Here is a 19,749-nt window from a genome sequence, read left to right as displayed (position 1 = left end):
CGTGATACATAATTTAAAAAAAAACAAACACACAATAATCTAAGGAAAAATTAATTCAATTAATTAAACAGTGTATGATCAGAGATGCTAGTTAATGCATAACAGACTCCTGTGACAGTCTGGCAGGAGATATTTGGTCACTATATAATTAGTGTATGTATGTGTGAGTGGTCCCTTGTTTATCACCTGAAACTAATACTGCAAAAGCAGTTTGGTGGTGAAAGGTGAGCAAGGAATTATTACAAGTTCCTATTTCTTACTTGAATTCAGTGAGGATTATGCTTTTTGTATTCTTTCTGAAACATGCTGAACACAAACTTGTCTGAGCTTTTTCACTTAGATGCGAAGGCTTGTTTCTGAGCTTTTTGCCAGATGATGGGCTATTGACTCTCAGTAAAATAATGCTGTGCAGTAACTAATTTGGACGTTGCATTATGAGAATGTTTTGCAGCCAGGGAACAGATTTCCCACCACAAGGTTGATCTGAATGTTTTGCTATATAGAATACTGAATCTTTGAAAAACTGAAATGCATGTGCACATTTGTTTGCATTATCCATTCTTCTTGACTGGTCTTTCATTTCGGGAAATAATTAATTATATGTTTGTGTTTAAGCATATAAGTAGTCTCTCTCTGAACTAAATGCAATTAAATCAGATTAGTTTAATGTAATTGCTCACGTGCTTGAAGAAGCAAATGATTACTTTCTTCAGTTATGGACCATTTGAACACTTAGATTTTTTAACTTACTCCTGCTGCATATAAAATCTTGATTCCTCTCTGAGTGCATACATTTACTCTGGCTAGGAATAGAACAGTTTTGTTTTCTTTCAATTGCTGCTCTACCCCTTTGAAGCCTCGGTCGGTGCTGTGTTTACTTGGGAATTTACTTCTCTGTTACAGTGAGAAAAGTTGTCTAACGTGACAGTGCTTCAGAAATGTGCACGTTTGTAATAAAATGTAATATACTCCAAGAGAACTCTTCCCTGATTAAGTCTGTCACAGGTAGGATGTTTGATTATTGGAGTTACCTGTCTCCTGGATTACAGGGGTAATAATGCAATTTTCATTGACCTTAGATCTGCAGTTAGTTAAATAGGGATTGTAGTAGCGGAAGAACGCAATCACATCTCTGTTGCAGTAAAAGTAGTTTTAATCTAGAAATAAAAGTAGTTTTAATCTAGAAATACAGATATCATTCTTAACTACATCTCTGTGCTTCCACAGCTACTTCACTTTTGCACTGTACTGGCTAGAAGAGAGGGAATTCCATTAACTTTTTCTTCAATCGATTGTCAAGTCCAGCTCTTATTATATATATATATTTCATTCCTTGGTCTGAAATGGCCCAAAGAGTGGCAAAAGTTGATATAACTTCTCTGTAAAGTGTATAGCTCAGAAGCCAGTGAACTTGACGTTATTGCTACCGTAATCATTCACAGAGAAAGCAATTACAACATAATTAGAAATATTTCTTTGCTTTTTTCTCCATTTTTTGATCACTTTACTCTTTTCCTTCATCCCTCAAAACTTGATCCTCATTCAGTAAAATAGGAAACAGTCTCTTAGTTCTCTACTGAGGGAAGGGGTTATGCTTTTTCTGTTCAGTTAAATTAATGACTGAATATTGGAATGAATGGCAGTAGCAAGACAGGGCTTCAAGAAAAGTTCAACAGGGTAAGCAAGTCAAGCTGTTGGGTCAGCTCATTCTGCATTTTCAAAGGTAGCATAAAACCACCTTGGTTGTACCTGAAAACAGGGTACATAGGTTTACTGCAAGTCTATTCCTTCCTTTGGTTATCTGGGGGGAAATAAGCCGTACAGAAGAATTTTCCCTTTGACAGATCCAAATACATGAGGGCTGCCCGCCAGCAGCTCATGATGCTGCAGACATCTGTAGAGTTAAACATGTAATTGACCGTTCCGAAGCACTTTGCGAAGCCATCTGTTATGTTCCGCAGCACACTGAATGTGCTGTGGCAAACTGCTCACCCTTTTAATCAGTGATCCATGCCATGCCACAGCTCCACATCACTATTTTACATTGTTTGTAGAAATACTGCCTGTCTTTTGTCTCAGGTAACGCTCTTCCAAGTCAGAGCTGCTTTTAATGTGAGGCTTTGTTCTGCAAGGAACTGTGTATTAGTTGCACTTTTCTCTTGCAACTCAATGTCTGTTTCATGTCATTTGCAGTGCAAAGACTTCTCTTTCTAAGGATTATTTCCAGCTGTTCATTTTTGGAGAATGCACTTGTCAATCACGACACATAACCTGTAGCTCTCATGAGAGCTCTCCTAACAAAGAAGATACCATAACCTCTCTACATAACTAAATTCTACCCCTTTGCAATACCATTAGAGAATTTCTTTTTCTCTCCTCTCCCTTCAAGGATGAGAAGCAAGTCACAATCTTGTCAAACTCTTCTAAAAGTCCATGGGGATTCAAGACCCATAGCACTAGAAAATCCTTTCTATGCCTTGCTGACACATAGCAGCTGCATCCCTCAGAGACACGGAGCTCTGCTTCTCTCTCCTCTGTCAAAAGAGAAATGAGCTTTTTCTGTCTGCTGAGGGAGAGCCATCAGTTAGAAAGAACAGTCTGGCAAGTTGAATCTGCCCTCAGCAGTTCTTTCTTAACAATTTCTAACTGTCAGAAATCACGTTCATTGTACATGGCTTCAAACAGGATGAACGATGTACCTCACGGAAACTCTTGGAAGGAGGAGAGTGACTGGCAATAAAGGAAATAATTAAAAGGGATGTATTAAGCAATGACAATTAGTGAGCTGACATGCTACTGCCAATGATAATGTCTTCAACAAAATTAAATTTTTGGCTCATTGAATATGACAAATACAAATGAAGTTTGGGTATCTTCTTATTAGACTCAGCGTTTTAGACTAAAAATACATGGGTTTAAGTGCTGGCAATAAGAGTATTAATGGGAAGTGCTAATCTTCTAGTAACCGTAATGACAGTAATGGCAGTGCTTTCTTTAGTACAGATGTTGAGAATTGAAGCACTGAAGAAAGGCTCCAGGCCGTATGATGGCTCAGGCACATTTCAGGAGGAGTGATAACAGTTTGCAAGTATGTAAAACACTGCTGTAGGAAGGAGGCACTTCTTCAAGGGCACAGAAAAAGGGACAAATAGAAAGAATCCTAAACTGATGAAAAAAATCAAGTATCTTCAAACTTCCAATAGTGGAAGGGGAGTATCAAAGCAATGGAGCTGATCACCTGAAGAACTGCTGAGTTTGTCTTTGAACAGCTCCCAAAAGTGGTTGCACAAATGTCTGTCATAGCTAATACTGATGCCAGGAGAGACAAATGACTCTGCCTTGTGGCTGAACTGGACAAGGTGACACTGTGAGTCCTTTCACAGCTTATTTTTTCTTACTTGCCTTCTTCTGAGCCAAGATCATCCTTTATGGGAGCTGGTTTTCTTCTGTCTTTTCTCCTTAAATAGGATTTACTGCTCAAGACTGAGCAGGGCCTGTTGATTATGGGCTCCAAAGGAACTCTGAACTCCATGTTCTAATTTCATCTTTATTAGGAGGGGTAGTAAAGACACAACGTTAACAGTGATAAACAATCAGATGAGCTATGACAGCTTAGCTAAAATTCTCACTGCTCGTGTCCCTAATGTCTGAGCCCCGGAGATAGCAATAGGTTTTTCTTTATAAGATTGGGATTTCGTAAGTGCCCAACACTAACTGCTTCATGTGAACGTAACACTGATGTCTCTAAGTCTGCTCCAGGAGCCTACTTGAAGAACTGCTCATTTCTGAGAGAAGACTTTTGTTGGTTTTTTTCCCCAGTGTCCCATTTACAAACAGCATGGTCTGTGGGGCACTGCCTTGCGTGCCAGGGCCTGCTGGGGACTTGCTGTGTGACCTCAGCGACAATTCACTTGCTGTCTGCTGCCTCTCAGTCTCTCTCTTTCCTTCACTCTCCTCCTCTTTCTGTCTTTTTTTCCAGTGTTCTGCTTCGTACTTTTCACGTCCCTGAAGAGACATCATGAGCCTAAGATGACTTCAGTGGGGTTTAACTATTCTTTGTGCTGCTACAGATTTCAGCCCAGCGCTTGTTAGACTTAAAACAGCAGAAAATGTCAACTTCTGGAGATCTACGGTGAAAAAGTGCTTTGGAGTGCACATTCTTTTCTTTTAAAAATGCCTTAATTTCTTTTAGATTTCAATCTTTTAATACCTGATTTAAGCCATAAATGTCTCAGCAGGAGGAGGGTGGTGTATTAGTCATAGCTTTACGCCCGGTACCAGAGTAACAGTTAAATGCTGGTCATTCATCATGAAATGGTACAACTCACTGTGAACAGCAATAACTGCAAGAGCTTGCTTGAACTGCCGCTGCTTTTATGTCCTTGGCCTAATTTATAATCCTAGAATTCTTTGTCAGCTTTATGCAGAATAATAAGACAAATATTATAGTTACACCATCGCATAAAGTAAACGCTAATTTAAACGTGCACCTTTTGCAGGGCTGTGAGCAGCCATGTAAATCACTGCCCGGAGTGACACAGCTCTTAGCTAAGGGTGATTTACATATTTTCCCGACATTGCATTCACAAAATAAAGAAAATAAATGAAAAATATGGGTAATTGCAACAAAGGAAATGCCCTGTTTTAGAATGAGAAGTCCTTTCAAGCTTTTAGATACCGTCTTCATTTACGTAATGAAGTGCCAGTACCCATAGGTGTGTCACAGGCGTTTTGGAAAGGTTAGTGGGAAAGTACGTAGGTTGTTCTGGTTTTTCCATTTGCAGGTAGGCCTTTAGAGAAGGTGGGAATCAAACCCGTAAGTAAAACATTTTTATTTCAACAAGCTGGAAAATATTTTGGAGGAATTTTTATGACCTCTTGCTGGGCTTTTTCTAAGTAATACAGCGTCAGCTATGACATTAACTTTGATAAACACAATAAAAACCGTATGTTGCCTCATTTCTTTAAAACCAGCTTAATAAGAAAATGAGTTCCTCACATTACAGCACTGCACAGCTAAATGCTTTTCTGCAGTTTGTGTTATCCTCTGAAACAAGTCACCAGCAAGCAGTTTTAGAAACCAGGCAGCAAGGCAGTGTGATTGCAGTTGTAATCTGGCAATTCTTTTTTCCCCCCTTACGTACATTTGAGACAGGCGATCAAGCAAGTATATGGCTATTTATTTGGCAGTGCTGCAGTTAAGGCTCGCATGAACCATTACAGAAAATTACTTTTCTTTCTCAGTTTATACGCCTGACCTTGATAGCTTTGCTGTTCGCTGGTACCGTTACCATGGAAATAGAAGAATGATCTTTCTGTTGATATCAGTGCATAATTAAGGGTCACTGAGACTGCTTAGGTCAAGAGATCATTTTCAGAGTTCAGATCTTCAGGGGGATGAATGTTGTTATTCCACAGGTTTGTGTATTGGTTGATGTGACTGTTATTCTGTCATCCTAAATTAAGCCTCATTGACTCCAAACTAAGAGCCAGAAATATTTACTCAATCCACACATTTCCAATAAACTCTGTGTCCATGAAGATGCTTTTTCTGGGCATTCCCAGGTACAAAAACTACCAAGCCGTGGGGCTTGTTGCCACTTGTCAGCTGAAACGTGGTAACTGGCTGTGTAATTGCTTCTCATCATTTTGAATACAGTGTAAAGCACTATCTGTTAAAAGCCTCCAGTGACAGAAATTTGAGTCTCTTCAGGGTGTAGCTGGTTCAGAATTTTTTTCCTATTGGATTCTCCTGAAAAGCTTGACATTTCCACAAGGGCAGTTTAAGAAATGACAAACTGTCTTCCTCTAGTGGATGTGGGCAACAGTTTCTTTCTCTCCCTGCTGAAGCAAACTTGTCTTTTGAAAGCCTCAGACCCTTATTAGGAAGTTTTCAGCAGACCATGCTTGCTAACTCAATGATCCTTCTTGTTCCTTGCCTCTAGAATGACCACATTTTCCTTGAAGAATGACATCCAAATCCAAATATGATGCTGCAGCTCAGGGCTTGCCAGTACTCTGTGGAGGGTACTGTGCAGGGAACTGTATGTTTTTACTGTGTGGTGTTCCTGGTTTGATAGTGAGGGACACAACGAAAAAAAATCTGCAGTGGGATTGCATCACTGTCTGCAGTGTTACAGATCTTTTTCTTAAAAAGAACCGTTCTATAAACTCCGCATTTCAGTAACAATAGCATCAATTAAATCAAGCTGGTTCCATGCTAACATGTAATCCTTTAGACAACTCTTGAACTCTTTAGGAAAAAAGGGCTCCATTTGCATTATCTCCATGGGAGAGCAAGCCAAAATAGACACCATGCTGCCCTACTGTTCCCATTTCTTTTTCCTTTATTTTGCACAGATACCTTCAAAAGATCTGTCTGCCTGTATTTTCTTGCTCTCTGAGCAGATCTACATTTTTGACACCCCCTTTCTTTTTCTCTGCATGTGCCTTCAGAACAAGCTGTGCCCTTTCACATCAGAATTGAAGTTATATGAATTCTACCATCAAATCTCCGTTATATGAGGGAAGGCGAACATTACGAGGTTCTTTTCATAACTTCTATAGTTTGACAATCCCTCTTTATTAAGTCTTGGTCCGTCATCTTGTTTTATCTTTGAGAAAACAAATATTTGCGCCGCGTGACATAAGAAACATAAAAAAGATTCAGAGGGCTGTAAATAGCACAGTAAGACTAATTTCAGTATATTGTTTCAAGATGACTTGTGGAGATCTAGCCAATTAAAAATAGTGAGCACCAGGCCAATGCAATTCCTCCTGCTGAGCAGATCCCTAGGGATAGGCTATGCAGAAAGCTGTCCTGAGATGGAAGAAGTCCTGCGCTGGGAGCTTTGAAAATAGCTAAGACAATGGAGGCTATAGTGGAAGAAATAATTAGGTGCAAATGTTGGAGAAAAGAAGTGGATGACACATAGCCCAGTCCATCTGGCACCCACAGGCAGGATCGAGCCCTTTGGGACATTTCCATTGCCTTGTCCTTGGAAGAGACAGGTAATGAGTTTTCTGGGAATAAGCTGTTGTAACAAATTCCTTCTCCTGGGCTGAGTCCAAAGTCGAGCTAGGCACCAGGTCCACATTAGAAGAGGAGAGTTTGAAGGAACATCTGTTTCCACATATGCAGAGCCTCGGCAGCAGCCAAGGTTAAGATTATCCTATTAATATGTTGCTCCTACAAATAACTTGATGGTTATATTTTGTCAATTCGATTTGAAAAGATTTGATATCTTCTGCTCATCTGTTCTACCAACAGAAATAATTTCATGACCTTTTTCAGCCCAGGACTAGCTTGTTGCTAGCAGTACGTGGATATAAACAAATCCTCCTGCATAATTTTTCCTTTCCGGCTATGAGAAAAAATGCTGCTCTTCTCTTGAGTGCTTGGTCTGTACAGGGAAACTCTGAAAGTAAGAGGTGTGTTCCACTTCTGGAGACATACCTACCTTTACTGATGGCACGACCCAACACATTACGACATTACAAATTGCTTTCTTTTTAAAACAACAAATTAATCCATCCAGACTCCCCTGTCACTGTGCTTTTGTGATGCTATTAAGGAACTCCTAAAGTGAAATCGTGCAAGATTTTCTTGGGTTTTTTTTGTTTCCATTTGCTTCCTTTGAAATAATTCCAGACTCAGCTTTTAAGGAAGAATCAAACACTGCAAGAACTATGGAAATGAACAGTTTGTGTTTGAGACATTAACAAATCTATACTTTGGTAAGGGTCACGGCTTGCTCTTTTCCTTTTTCTGTTAGATTGCTTTCATCTTCTGCTGAGAGGTTTCTGAGAATTTGATTATTTTGTCTTCTGGCCATGGTCATCAATACCATATACTGGGAAATTTTTCTCCTGTCACAAAGGATTGGAATCCCCCAAAAAGCTTTTTTCAGCAGACATATTTTTATTATTTAAAAAAAAATATCATAATTAATGTATAGCTGCAATAAATAACCCCTTATTCTACTTAGTTTTGGGAAGAAAAAGAAAAAAAGACCATTGATGGCCAATATAAATAATTGCATGCAGCAGGATTGTATAGTTGCTAGTATGTGATGGTACTCTGCACATCAACTAACCAGAAATTGTTATGCTGCTTGCAGTATTAGAGTTTATTATGGGATAAAGGAGAAAATATATCCTCAGTTACACTGAGGCTCTTCCTGAGGTTCAAGGGATGCTTCAGTACAAACAGCAGGAAGGGCAGGACACATGGACACAAATACAGAGTTCTGATTAAAGCAGCAAGACTGTGAACTAGCTAAAGCTCCCAGTCACCTTTAAAAGACAACACCGACTTCAGCAGGAACAGAGGAGCTTTTGGTTCTCTCCTGGGAATGAATGCATGTACTGCTGGGTATCCTGTGGCGCAAAGCCTCACAGTGCAGATAGCATTTTCATCTCCTCTTCCAAAACAAATTATAAATACTCCTCAGCTGGATGTGGAACACTCTTCTGCTTTGAGATTAACTTGTTATCATTTTCTTTGATGACTCAATGGCAAAATTCAGTGGAAATTAGCTTTAACATTGGATTTGGGGACCAAGATACAGGGAATGCTGTCTCAGCAGCAGTGCAATGAGGGCATTACTGTCAAAAACTTTGGAGAATGTATATTCTAGGTAAACTGGAAAAATCCCTCTGCAAACACAGTTCTCCTGGGCAAATCTTCACCCCTGAAAATCCAGCTTGCAAGGATATTATATTTTTATTCCCTATATTATTTTAATGGCTTGAATTGAAGAGAAGGACATGTTTAAGTTAAGTGCTTGTTACTTTCTTTGGCAAGTGTTATTTTTCTTCTGTAATTTTAGAATCAGGACGTGATCCTAGGATTTGATCTGCGAGAGGCCTTAGCAAGGCATGGATTCCTAAATCCCTAGTTTAGTGCTGAAGCCAAAAGTCAATGCTGCCATCCCCTGGGACTGCCTTCTCAGCACTGAAGTTCCTGAAGCACCTCGACTTCTGGCCATGCCTGTAGCTTTGTTAGGCTTCATGAGGCTTTGAAGGGAGAATTGAATTTCAGTTCCTGCTCCACTGAATATTTAATATAAGCTAGGAAATATTAATAAAGCAAAGACTAGGTAGGACTTCTCTCTCGAGTGGGTGCCTCACAACTAATCTCTCTGACCCAGTGAATATTTAATTATTCAGTATAAGTAGAGCAGGTTCAATAGGAGAGAATGAGCAGCGAGCAGGGAGTCAAAATGATCTGGGGAACAAAGTGAGCTGCTGTGCCACAGTCAGAAGAGTGATCTGAGCCTAATCCCAGTATATTCTGAGCCAATGCTGTATCTACTAACCTAGCCAGGGAATGGGGTGCATCCTGCAGAACACAAGAGCTTAACTCTTGATCTGTTTGAAGGAGAGGGCTCAGGTACCAAAGGACAAAGACAACTCCTCCTAACAAACTAGTACCTCTATTAAGAAGAGCAAAATGAGTGTCTGAGAAGACTGCAGAACAGAGCATAGGAGAGAACCAGGGCTCCATCCACAAAAGCTGCTGCTGAGTGAGCAGTGGGAACAAGACTGCCTTAAATCTTGTAATCCAGGGTCATAGGCAGATGACTCAAAAGGAGGAACTTTTCTAATTTACCAGATGTATAGGATGCTGAGGTAGTTTTACCTTTTGGGAAGACTTATAAGAAGCCCCACTGCTTTGGTAGCAACTGCCTTCTTGCGAGGGTCAGTGGTGAGATGTCTGTGTGTTGTGCATTGAGTGTAACAGGAAAGGAGGAGCTCCCTCCCCTTCTCACTCACAGTTGCTGTTACAGCTTAGATCTCTTCTACAACGCCTTTCACTTGCCGTGTCTTTTTGGCTAGCTGTAGCAAATGGGAAACTGAGGCTGAATTCAACCTTTTCCAGCATTAGTCTGAAATGTTAGTTATAGGCTAGAGGAGTCATTTATTTTTTATATAAAGGATACTGCTGACAGTGGCTAGCAAAGAGTTTAAGAACAAGAGGGAAATTACAGTTAAAAGGCCTATTTGTCAGGGTAACAATTTTGATGAATTGTTGTGAACGTTTTTTTCTTTTATGACTGTTCTTCCTCCACTATTATATAACGTTGTTTATGGATCTGAATTTAATTCTTACTTCAGCAGGCATCGTCACTGAAAAGTGGATATCAGAGTCTTAAAAGGATTAGTTCTTCATATACAGCCAATAAAATTGATTTGTGAATTAGGGGTCCCCTTCACAGAAGCAATAAAATTTTCCTTCTGCAAGCAGTGAAATTTCTTTCTTGTAGCTGTCAGTGTAGTCATTCTGCATTGGTATAAGATATCGACAGTGTGCTCAGGGCAATAGCAGGAAAGGGCAGAAATTAAATAAGGGGAAGGGAGCAATCTCAATTGAGCAGAGCTGTTCCAAACCAATTGCAAACACAATAAAACTATGAGGTCCACCTCTGCTCTTGGAAAAACATTGGCAGAAACTTTACTAATAGTGCCATGACTTTATGTGATGTAGGTGAATAAAATACGTCTCAGAGGTGCTGAAACCTGCACCAGCACTTCCATACAGCTACAATAATTATCCAACTCAGCAGACTTCCTTTTCATCTAAGAACTGATTAGTGCACAGGTCAGGACTGCAGATGGGATGGTACTGTGCTGTGCCAGTTTGGTGATGCTTCCGTTTTGCAATAAACAGCCATGGAAACTGTAAGGAAATCAAATGACACCAGAATAGCTCTTGCTGAGTCCAGCTGCAGACACCGTTAGTGCAGCATCAGAGTGAGAAACCACCCTAGCAGTCGCATGAATTGACAGACAGGATATCTCAAGAGCTATTCCATATACACCGAATATGAAAATTTAATCAGACTTCAGTTTCTTCTGTGTTTCACAGAAGTTTTCTGTATTATGAAGCAATAACAGGCGCATACATAAAAACACTCTAAAGGAAATAACATTAGGATAAAATAAATCTTTTGTGCTAGTTTTGCTTTGTTCTTAATTGATTAATCCCAGTGCTGAGTGTACACAGATGCAGAGACACAACAAACTCATAGAACATTACACCATCGGAAGAGTAACAATATCCAAACTTTAAAAAGTAGGTGCGAAAAACAAGCTGCTGCATTGCTCTTAATTTCAAAAGCCAAGGCATGAGAAGAGCATGCAGGAGAGGTTTAGAGAAAAGGCCATTCTGCTTTCCAACGCTTTTAGGGCACAAGGACAAAGAAAGATTTCAGCAAGGTTTATGGAGCCCTGTTTGAACCAGGGCGCAGTATCTGCAGAGCAACACCTGCCTCTGCCCCACTGCCTTGGTTCTTCACATCACCAACTTCACAGATGGCAGAAAACTCAAATGACGAATGACGGGAGTAAAATTTGTTCTGAATGTTGCACAGTTGAAGCCATGCTGTATTCCTTCTCCAAACACAACATGTATTAGATTGTGCTCTATATCTTAGCGTACTGAAGCTAATCTATCTAAAATATTCATGTAGCAGAGAAAAATGGGAATAAAAGGAAAAAAAGTACGTGCAGTATGATGGAATGAATGTTCCTACTTGAACATTAGCTTTTGTATTTCTTAGGCTTTTTTTGGAGATTTTTAACCTTGCTGCCTTAGTGGTATTCTGACACAGCATTTTACAGTTAATATTTTATTTTTTTGAAGTTCAAAGACAAAATGAAATAAGGATGGGGATGGGAGGGGTAGGTGGAAGAAAATGAAAGACTGGGAAGAACAGAGCTGACTCCTTTGCTTGGTGAGTAAAGCTCACAAATACCTTGAACTAACAACGCGTACACAGAAATTCAGAGCAGGTAAACAGTTAAGAGAATAAAAACAGGCTTAGAGAGATCTTGATGTGCAGGCAGAAGTAACTGTTAGATGGCCTAAAATGAATTTTACTCTCTGCTGCATTTCTAAGTGAATAGTCATGAAACATGCACACGTGCAAGAAAAATCCCATATATCTGCATTTTGTTTTCATTTTAGCTGTGTATTTCTGCTGAACTCTGTGCTTAAAAATGAGTGGAGTTTAATCAATATTTGTGGGTTTTTGTGTTTTTTTTTGTTTTTGTTTTTGTTGTTGTTTAAATATTCACGGCATTTGTGATGTTAAAAATTCTTGAAAATCCAAACAGTAGGATTGGTTTTAAGAACACTGACATTGAGCACCTAACTCTTTTGTATCCCAGACCACAATGAATGAAGCTGGTAATGCTAAAACTAAAAAAGAGATAATGGAAACTTCTTTCTAGTAATAAAGCAGCTAGGGAAAATCATATTCTAAATTGCAAGTTTTATAAAAATGGAGAGTGTGAGAATGAAAGAGGGAAAAAAGGTGATTTGTAATGAAGAGCGTTTTACAAACGTAGCTGTGCTGGGCATACTGATCACCTGCTGGGTTACAGGGGACTTCTACACCATCACAGAGCCTGAAGGAAGCTCCCTCATCCTCTGTGTGCTCATGCATTCTCCCCCTTCTGTCTGCTCTGAGTTCTGGGAAGATGCATTTTCCTGAGGACTCGAGGGCTGTGTAGGATTACACAGATCTTTCTGCACAGCATTTATGGCAAAAGTTGGTCTGCTCCTTGGTTGAGCATGTGCCTTTTGTTGCAGCTGAGGTGATGAATTTAGATCTTAACAGAGAAAAAGAAAGCATCCTTGATTCATGAAAACAAGCTTCTATCACTTAGTTGCTTTAAGATGGTATCTTTTAAAATGCATATTGTAATTAAATAAGAGAATTCAGGCTTTATTGTATTTTTTCATTGTTCTGGCTAAACAGACTCTGCAGAATTAAATTAAATTGTGCAGAAACAGTCATGGCCAAGGACATTGAGATACTTATCAATACAGGGAAAAAATAGATTTCTGATTCTTCCCTGTCCCAGATTTCCCTATAAAACTGAAGCCTATGCAGTATTTCAGCACAGATTTTAATAAAGGATATAATGAAGTGTGTGCTCAGGTCACGGAAATGAACAAGATGTCTTGGATCTAAGCATTTAATTAAAAGATTTCTTCATTGAATTGAAACAATCTCATTTGTCTTATGTTTGTTACAAGTGATTGCTTGTTATGCAGTTCTGTGCACTTTTATCCCAAACCCCTACTTTAGCTTGTACGAGGAGCTAAATGGCACATATACAACATTAATCTCTCTGAAACAACTTTCTATTCTGTGTAGGTTTCCTGATAAATAAAAATCTGCCAACTTCTGAGAAACTGAACGTATGTGAGTTTGGACAGTCTTTTAGATTCTCCATTCCTGTACACTCCCTTTACTGCTCCTTCACCTTTATCTCTAATTGTACCATAGACTAAATTCACAAAATACTTTAAACACATATTTAAGTGTAAGAATGTGCTTAGATCCTATGGGCTACAACAGGAGCTAAGTACCTGCTCACACGCACTGAGGTAAACAGAGATTAGATCTATCTGCCTTGCAAGCAGGGACTGTTTCCTTCCCTGTGCTTTCTGTTTTGTGCCACCAACACTGTACTCAGTTGCTGCAGAGGAAGAGTTTGTCCTTTGATAGCTGTCACTGAAAATGTGATGCCTGGGTGTACAAAGGTTCTTTGCACATCTGTTCATCCTTGACAGGCAGAATAGCACCAGGCTGTCTACTTAGTAGTGTTTTGACAGCAAACATGTTTTGCCCTGTGGGATCCATAAGGAACTTTGAGAGCTTGCAGAATGGACAGACATCACAAATGCTTTTGGGCTGCTCAGTGCTGTGAATGAGGTGTATGGCATTCACTGGAAAAAGGGAGAGATAGCTTAATAACAACTCTGTTGTGAGTCACTTGGCCCTGCCTTTACTGGCTCAATTGATGCAAACAGTAACTAAGGTGTTTACTGTCTTAATCTAAAAGCAGATGGAAACTGAGAACAAAACGACTGTTGCATTAAAGTGGATGGACCACCAACCACAGACTCCTACTATAAAAGACAAGCAAAGTGATTCTTCTCTGAATACACACACCCTTCTTTTTGCATACAAAAGATGAGGGACTTTCTGCACCAGCAGCTGCACCTGAACTACTGAACAATCCTGAACCATTTAACAATTCACAGCAGAACTGTCTTCTGTGAATGTATTGGATGTACTGGACTTCTGTAAGGTCCTCTAGCAAGGACTCCATAGCATAACCCTATTGTCTTCTCCTTTTTCTGTGAATACACTAGGAACATTTTATCAGGATATCACTGCAGTACTCCTGCAGTCAATATTATAGGGTGTAATGCTTTAATGCAATTCATTAGCACCAAGGTGATGCTCTGAAGGCTTCATAAGGAGAAGACACTTGTGTAGAATAAGCACTAATTTAGTGAACTAGATTTCATTAGTTGAGCCTGACCTTATTGGAAGTTGGTGAGTAGTATTCTGTTTTAGAGAGAGATATTTGCAACGTTTATGTGAAAGCAGAAAACAAATGCAAGAACCAAATTATATGGAATTTGATCCTCAGAATTCAGCTGCTGCAGAAAGCTTTCTGTGATCATACAGTTCTCTGGAATACTACAGTTTCTTCAACATCTTTTAATCTTCCACCATAATGAACATCCCAGGCACAGCTCATTAAGGCGAAACTAAAAATCCCTCTCATTTTCTCAATGCTATTACATTTTCAGCTGTCACACCATCTTTTACTGAAAATCTGCCAAATACTCCGAGCTAAGCAGAGTGAACATGTATCAGGAGACACCTCCAAGAAACACAAGTTATTTCAGAATTTGGCATATATTTCTCTGAATCAACTCTGACAAAGCAGAGAGGAAGCAGAATAATACTGCGGTGTTAAAGGATTTGCATTTGGCAGAGGTAGATAGTGTTTCATTCCATTTGTGGTGATTAAAAATCCCAAGTCACTTTCCAGAAGAGCAATACCAAGTTGTCTTGCTAGTAAGCAAATGTACTTTGGATATGCTACATAATGGTTTTATTCTTTTCCACGTGATACTGCCCTTGTTCTCAGTTTTGGCCCTCTGCATTTGACCCTTACACTTACTGTTCCTCACTGAAGCGACGATACATTACTGAAAACTGAAGGTACAACTACAGTAGTTATAGGAGAATCTCTCCATCCCTTCCCTGGCACCCTCAGTCACTGACTCTCTCAATCTGTATTTATCCCATGTGATATCAAGCTTCTGTTATCCCCATTCTTATGGATGAGCAGTGAGTAACTAAGAGACCAGCCCACTGAAGGAATGTTATGGCAAAGACAGTTACGGACACACTGCCTTCTACCAAGAAATAATTGATAAATTCCCTGGTGTGTGGCCTGAAATTTTACCTATCTCATCATGTTTTCCTTCACTATTTTCTCTTTCAGACTTACAGCTAAAGCTGTTGCAGTTCTCTTACCAATCCTGGGAAGCTCATGGATCTTTGGGATTCTGGCGGTCAATGCCCACACCCTAATATTTCAGTATATGTTTGCTGTTTTCAATTCACTACAAGTAAGTACCTTCTTGGAAACGTTGTGGCTACTGAACTGCTGTTGAGAAGCAAGAAATGGATCATTAGTAATGTTTTCACATGCTTTCATTTATTGGATTTTTCTCTATTCCTTCCTGTGTCTTTTAAGTGTTGCTGTGCTGACCACACAGCGCTGGCAATTGTTTAATCTCTGTATGAAGACAACTTTCATCTCATTCCTTAGTGCTTCCAGTAGCAATAGCTAAATAAATTAGAGAGTGAGCTACAGAAACAGATAACTCCTCTAGCACTAGGTATCACGTGCAGGATTCTTAAAGGCCAAGGCAAGATTCTTCTTGTAAATTTATTAGAACAAAATTTCTGCGTCAGTTTGAGGCTTCGTTACCAAGAATTGAAAACAAACAGAAGTTGCTGGGAACAGTGCAGCATAAGGAGAAAAAGGAATCTGTTCTGCATGCTGCAGAAAGCAGCACGTGACTTCTTAAGACACTGATCTGGAAAAAGAGTTCTGCTTGGGAAAGAATGCAAGCGTTGCCTAGCTTTAAACACAGCTTCCAGTAGAGGTATAAATCTATAGGTGAGTTCTTTCCCAAATAATGATTACAAAGGAAAAGAAAATGTTAACTTTTATAAATCCTTTGATACCTCAGGAACAAATACTGCACTGCTATGGTCACGGAAAGATGGCAACACAGCGCTCTTGAAAGACTGATTAGAAAGAATAAATTTTCATCAAAAAGAAAACAAACTCTATAAAAGAACATTGGGGAAATTCTCTGAAGTATTTCCCTGAGCCTCTGCATTTTCAGGCACAGTCAAATTGTTCTCATGTAGCTCACCACAAGAATGCTGGCTTATTTTCTACTAGATGTTTTCCTGCAGAACCCCAAAGTTTAGGAGGCAGCGTTTGACATGAACAGGTCTAGGCAAGCTGCACAGGAACCTAATGTTGCATTTTTCTCCAGTTTAACGTTGGACAAAATTTATCCCAGTTTTCAGTGTTTATGGTTACACAGTGCTGTGAGAAATACTTACAGTATGTCGTTCTTCACGGCCATTCTTTACCCTTGACCCTTTTCTCTGTTTTCAGGGGTTTTTCATGTTCCTGTTTCATTGTCTTCTGAATTCAGAGGTATGTTACAAAATGGCGTTCGCAAATTTGGTATGACTGCTGTTACTGATCTGCAGCATTTTGACCCATGTTTGGCATTTATTTTACTTAACACAGAAAGGTTTCCAAGGGATAGGTGAAGGCATCTTAAGACTAAAGAAATGACACATTCCTGGGGGCTGCAGGGGCTGAGCAGGGCACAGGCTGTGCTCTGAGGGATGGGATCACATTGGTGGCAGCAGGACTCACTCTGGCAATCCCTGCTTGGGGGCCTCTGGCTTTGTTACATCTGCAGTTCCAGAAGGGAAAATAAGCATTAATCTCAGCAAAACATACTTTAGGAGACTGCTCATGCAGTTCTTAATGGGAAACTAAACAGTGTAGGACATATTCCAGGTATTTTTCTTGGCTAGGAGCTGAGGTTTTCACAATGGACCAAGAGGCATCTTTTCACACAAAGGCTGTCTCGAAGCAGCTGGGACAAAGCCAAGGCAGGGCTGATGTCGCAGAGACATCCCTGCTTGGCCCACAGCTCACTGCATCCTCTCTTCCAACGGCAGACAAAGAAAATCCTCAGCAATATGCATTACTGATAATGAAAATTTCTTACAAAAAGCATTTCTCGCATGCCCACAGTGGGCACCTCCTAGGGAATACTTCCACAGCTTTGATTCTTCCACAGTTACTCCATCTGGATGTTATGGAATAGCTCTGCCCTGTAGCTTGTTTAGTTCCCATGCATCAAAAGCGCTCCAGCTCTTCCAAGGAGATGTTTCAGTGAGCAATTATAGCTTATTAATATTGACCAACATGTTCAGTCTTAGAGCACTGACGTGATTTTTTCTACAGTCAGTTCATAGAGCCAAGACTGACTGTGAAATTCTTTATCTTTATTGGAATCAACTAAAGTTAAGCAGGCAGGCTAAAGGTAAGGACATAAAATACTTCTCTATCCTATTTTGCCCCACACTTAAAAGCCTTCTTCCTTCTGTCAAGCATCACTTCTTATATCAAATATAATGTTTGAATCATGGCCATGAGAAATGAAATTCAGTAACGTTTCAGGGTTTGAATACTCAAAAAATTATTCACGTACAGGTAATGCGAACAAGCACTTTTGGAGAGCAGGTCCTATTGGCTTTGCTGTATGCTATGCATCTCTAAAATACTTCAGCTGAACTGTGAGAATGCTTTCCTTCTTACCGCAGAAGTAAAACTCAGACACTGTAAAGCAAAACCTGCAGATATTTCCATGCAGCTGGGTAAAAGACAAAGCTCTGTTCCCTGTGCTCAAGGACAAGAAATGCACAGGCAGCACAGCGAAGGGCAGGCAGGTGGCCGGCCTATATCTTCAAGGTGTCTGGGTACCATCAGGGCTGCAAGATCACCGGGGAGAGCCTGCCCAAAGGTGCTCCTTCATACAAGGACTGCAAATACAAAGCATTTTTTCTTTCAAAGAAGATGAATAGCAATAGCTTGGACATCTAGGAGGCTGGGATAACCCAGATAGCATGAAAATACTGCCAGAGAAATGAGACATAATGAGGTTATAAAATGTTTTGTATTTAATCTGTGAGTACTTGAAAAATAAATAACTAAAGTATAAACAAAAATGTAGGAGCAGACTGCTGTTTTTAGTACATAATTTAGTTGTTAGTGACATTAATGTGAGGGAAGGTTAATGGGGATGTATTTGTAGGCAGCACTTGAGAAAATACACACAACTTTTTCCATAACAAGTCTTCTGTCTTGTACCACTTTTTCCTCCCAAAGGTCAGAGCTGCTTTTAAGCACAAAACCAAGGTGTGGTCCCTCACCAGTAGCTCAACTCGCAACATCAATGTAAAACCCTTCAATTCCGACATTGTGAGTATTTGTCCTTTTTGTTCTATTGTACGTGCAAGGGTTCTACATCACATTCTGGTGAAAGAACAGGGCACAAAAGGGTGTGTGGATACCAAACTTAACGCACAGTGAAGAGAGGTGGAATCAGCAAGAATTATGTTGCAGCTACAGTATGTATTTTGAAAGCAAAGGACACAATTCTACTTCCTGGTAAACCATCAGATGAACGTAAGCAGGCATTACCAACTGGAGTATGGTTCAATGAGACCATCTGCATCACTTGTATTGAACTCCACATTATGCAGTCGAGCAGCATTTTGGCAATGTATCTGTCTTATGACTATGCCTTTTTGATAGGGCACTTTTACTTTTAAGTCTGAGAAACAAACTCTTAAATAAATCAATGCATGCGTATGCTTTTCCAGCTTTGCTTAGATTGCCTTGAGGCTAAATATATTTGTTTTTATAAAGAGCCAGACTTCTGAAATGATAGGTATTATTAAGTGATCACTGCCAATCACCTTAGATTCTGGCAATAACTTAAAAACCCTTTATGGAATATGCTTTCAAGATTCTGTGACAACGCTGTAATGTAAACAGATCCTTTCAAGCTTTTATTTCATCAGACAAGAGTGCTGTAGCAAAATAAATAAATCTACTTTCAATGCTGTTTTTTCTAGATGAGCGGGAACAGGCCGGGCACAACCCCCACAAAGCTGAACACCTGGGACAAAAGCACCAATTCAGCCAACCGCATTGATTTATCAGCAGTCTGACAGCAGTGCCAGCTTCTCAGTGAAAATCAAGCCATACATTCAGGACCTCTGACACAATGTCCACCAGTATTTTCTCACTGTCAATACCAGTAGAAAACTGCTTGTTTAGTCACTGACTATTAGATTGGAAATTGTCATATTGTTTTCTTGACTAAATAGCCCTATTCTGTTTGTCTACCACATTCTACCACTTGCCTATTAGCGTTATTGGTCAAAGTAAATAGCACAAATATACACTGGATGGTTTTGTCAGCACCGATGAAAACGCTAGGCGTGCAAGAAGGGTTTACTGCCATCTGAATCTTTCCAGATCCCAGAACAGAGGAAAGTCAGCATACCTTGGGAAAGATGGATTTTTAAGCTCTAAAATGAAATGTTTCCCATTGTGACATTGCAATGGGGCTCTTCTGATCTTGCTGTGCACACTTTGTTTACACTTATTACCATACAGAATCCAGTTATTGAAGCGAAGCTTATTCAAAATACAGTGTGGTGGTTAATTTAAATGCTACAAAGACACCGAGATTTGAGGGAGAAGCAAATTCAGGCTACTCTGCTCCCAGATGTGGGTGTGGAATTAGCAAAG

The 19,749-nt window shown here is 39.8% G+C and overlaps 1 protein-coding gene across 1 annotated transcript in view; it reads left to right on the top strand.

The window, feature by feature from the left end:
• Window positions 1–19,163, top strand: part of ADGRD1 (adhesion G protein-coupled receptor D1) — a gene marked incomplete at both ends in the record, with an annotated part of 118,414 nt that extends 99,251 nt beyond the window's left edge. The window contains 4 exons of the mRNA XM_079543647.1: window positions 15,325–15,451; window positions 16,522–16,563; window positions 18,316–18,408; window positions 19,068–19,163. Of these exons, the coding sequence (XP_079399773.1) occupies window positions 15,325–15,451; window positions 16,522–16,563; window positions 18,316–18,408; window positions 19,068–19,163 (358 nt within the window). The remainder of the gene's footprint in view (window positions 1–15,324; window positions 15,452–16,521; window positions 16,564–18,315; window positions 18,409–19,067) is intronic.
• Between the last annotated feature and the right edge of the window lie 586 nt (window positions 19,164–19,749).

This window comes from Tetrao urogallus, assembly GCF_951394365.1.
Source record: "Tetrao urogallus genome assembly, chromosome: 17".
NCBI lineage: Eukaryota > Metazoa > Chordata > Aves > Galliformes > Phasianidae > Tetrao > Tetrao urogallus.
Note: the sequence above shows the minus strand (reverse complement) of the source record. Positions and strands in the feature narration are given on the sequence as shown.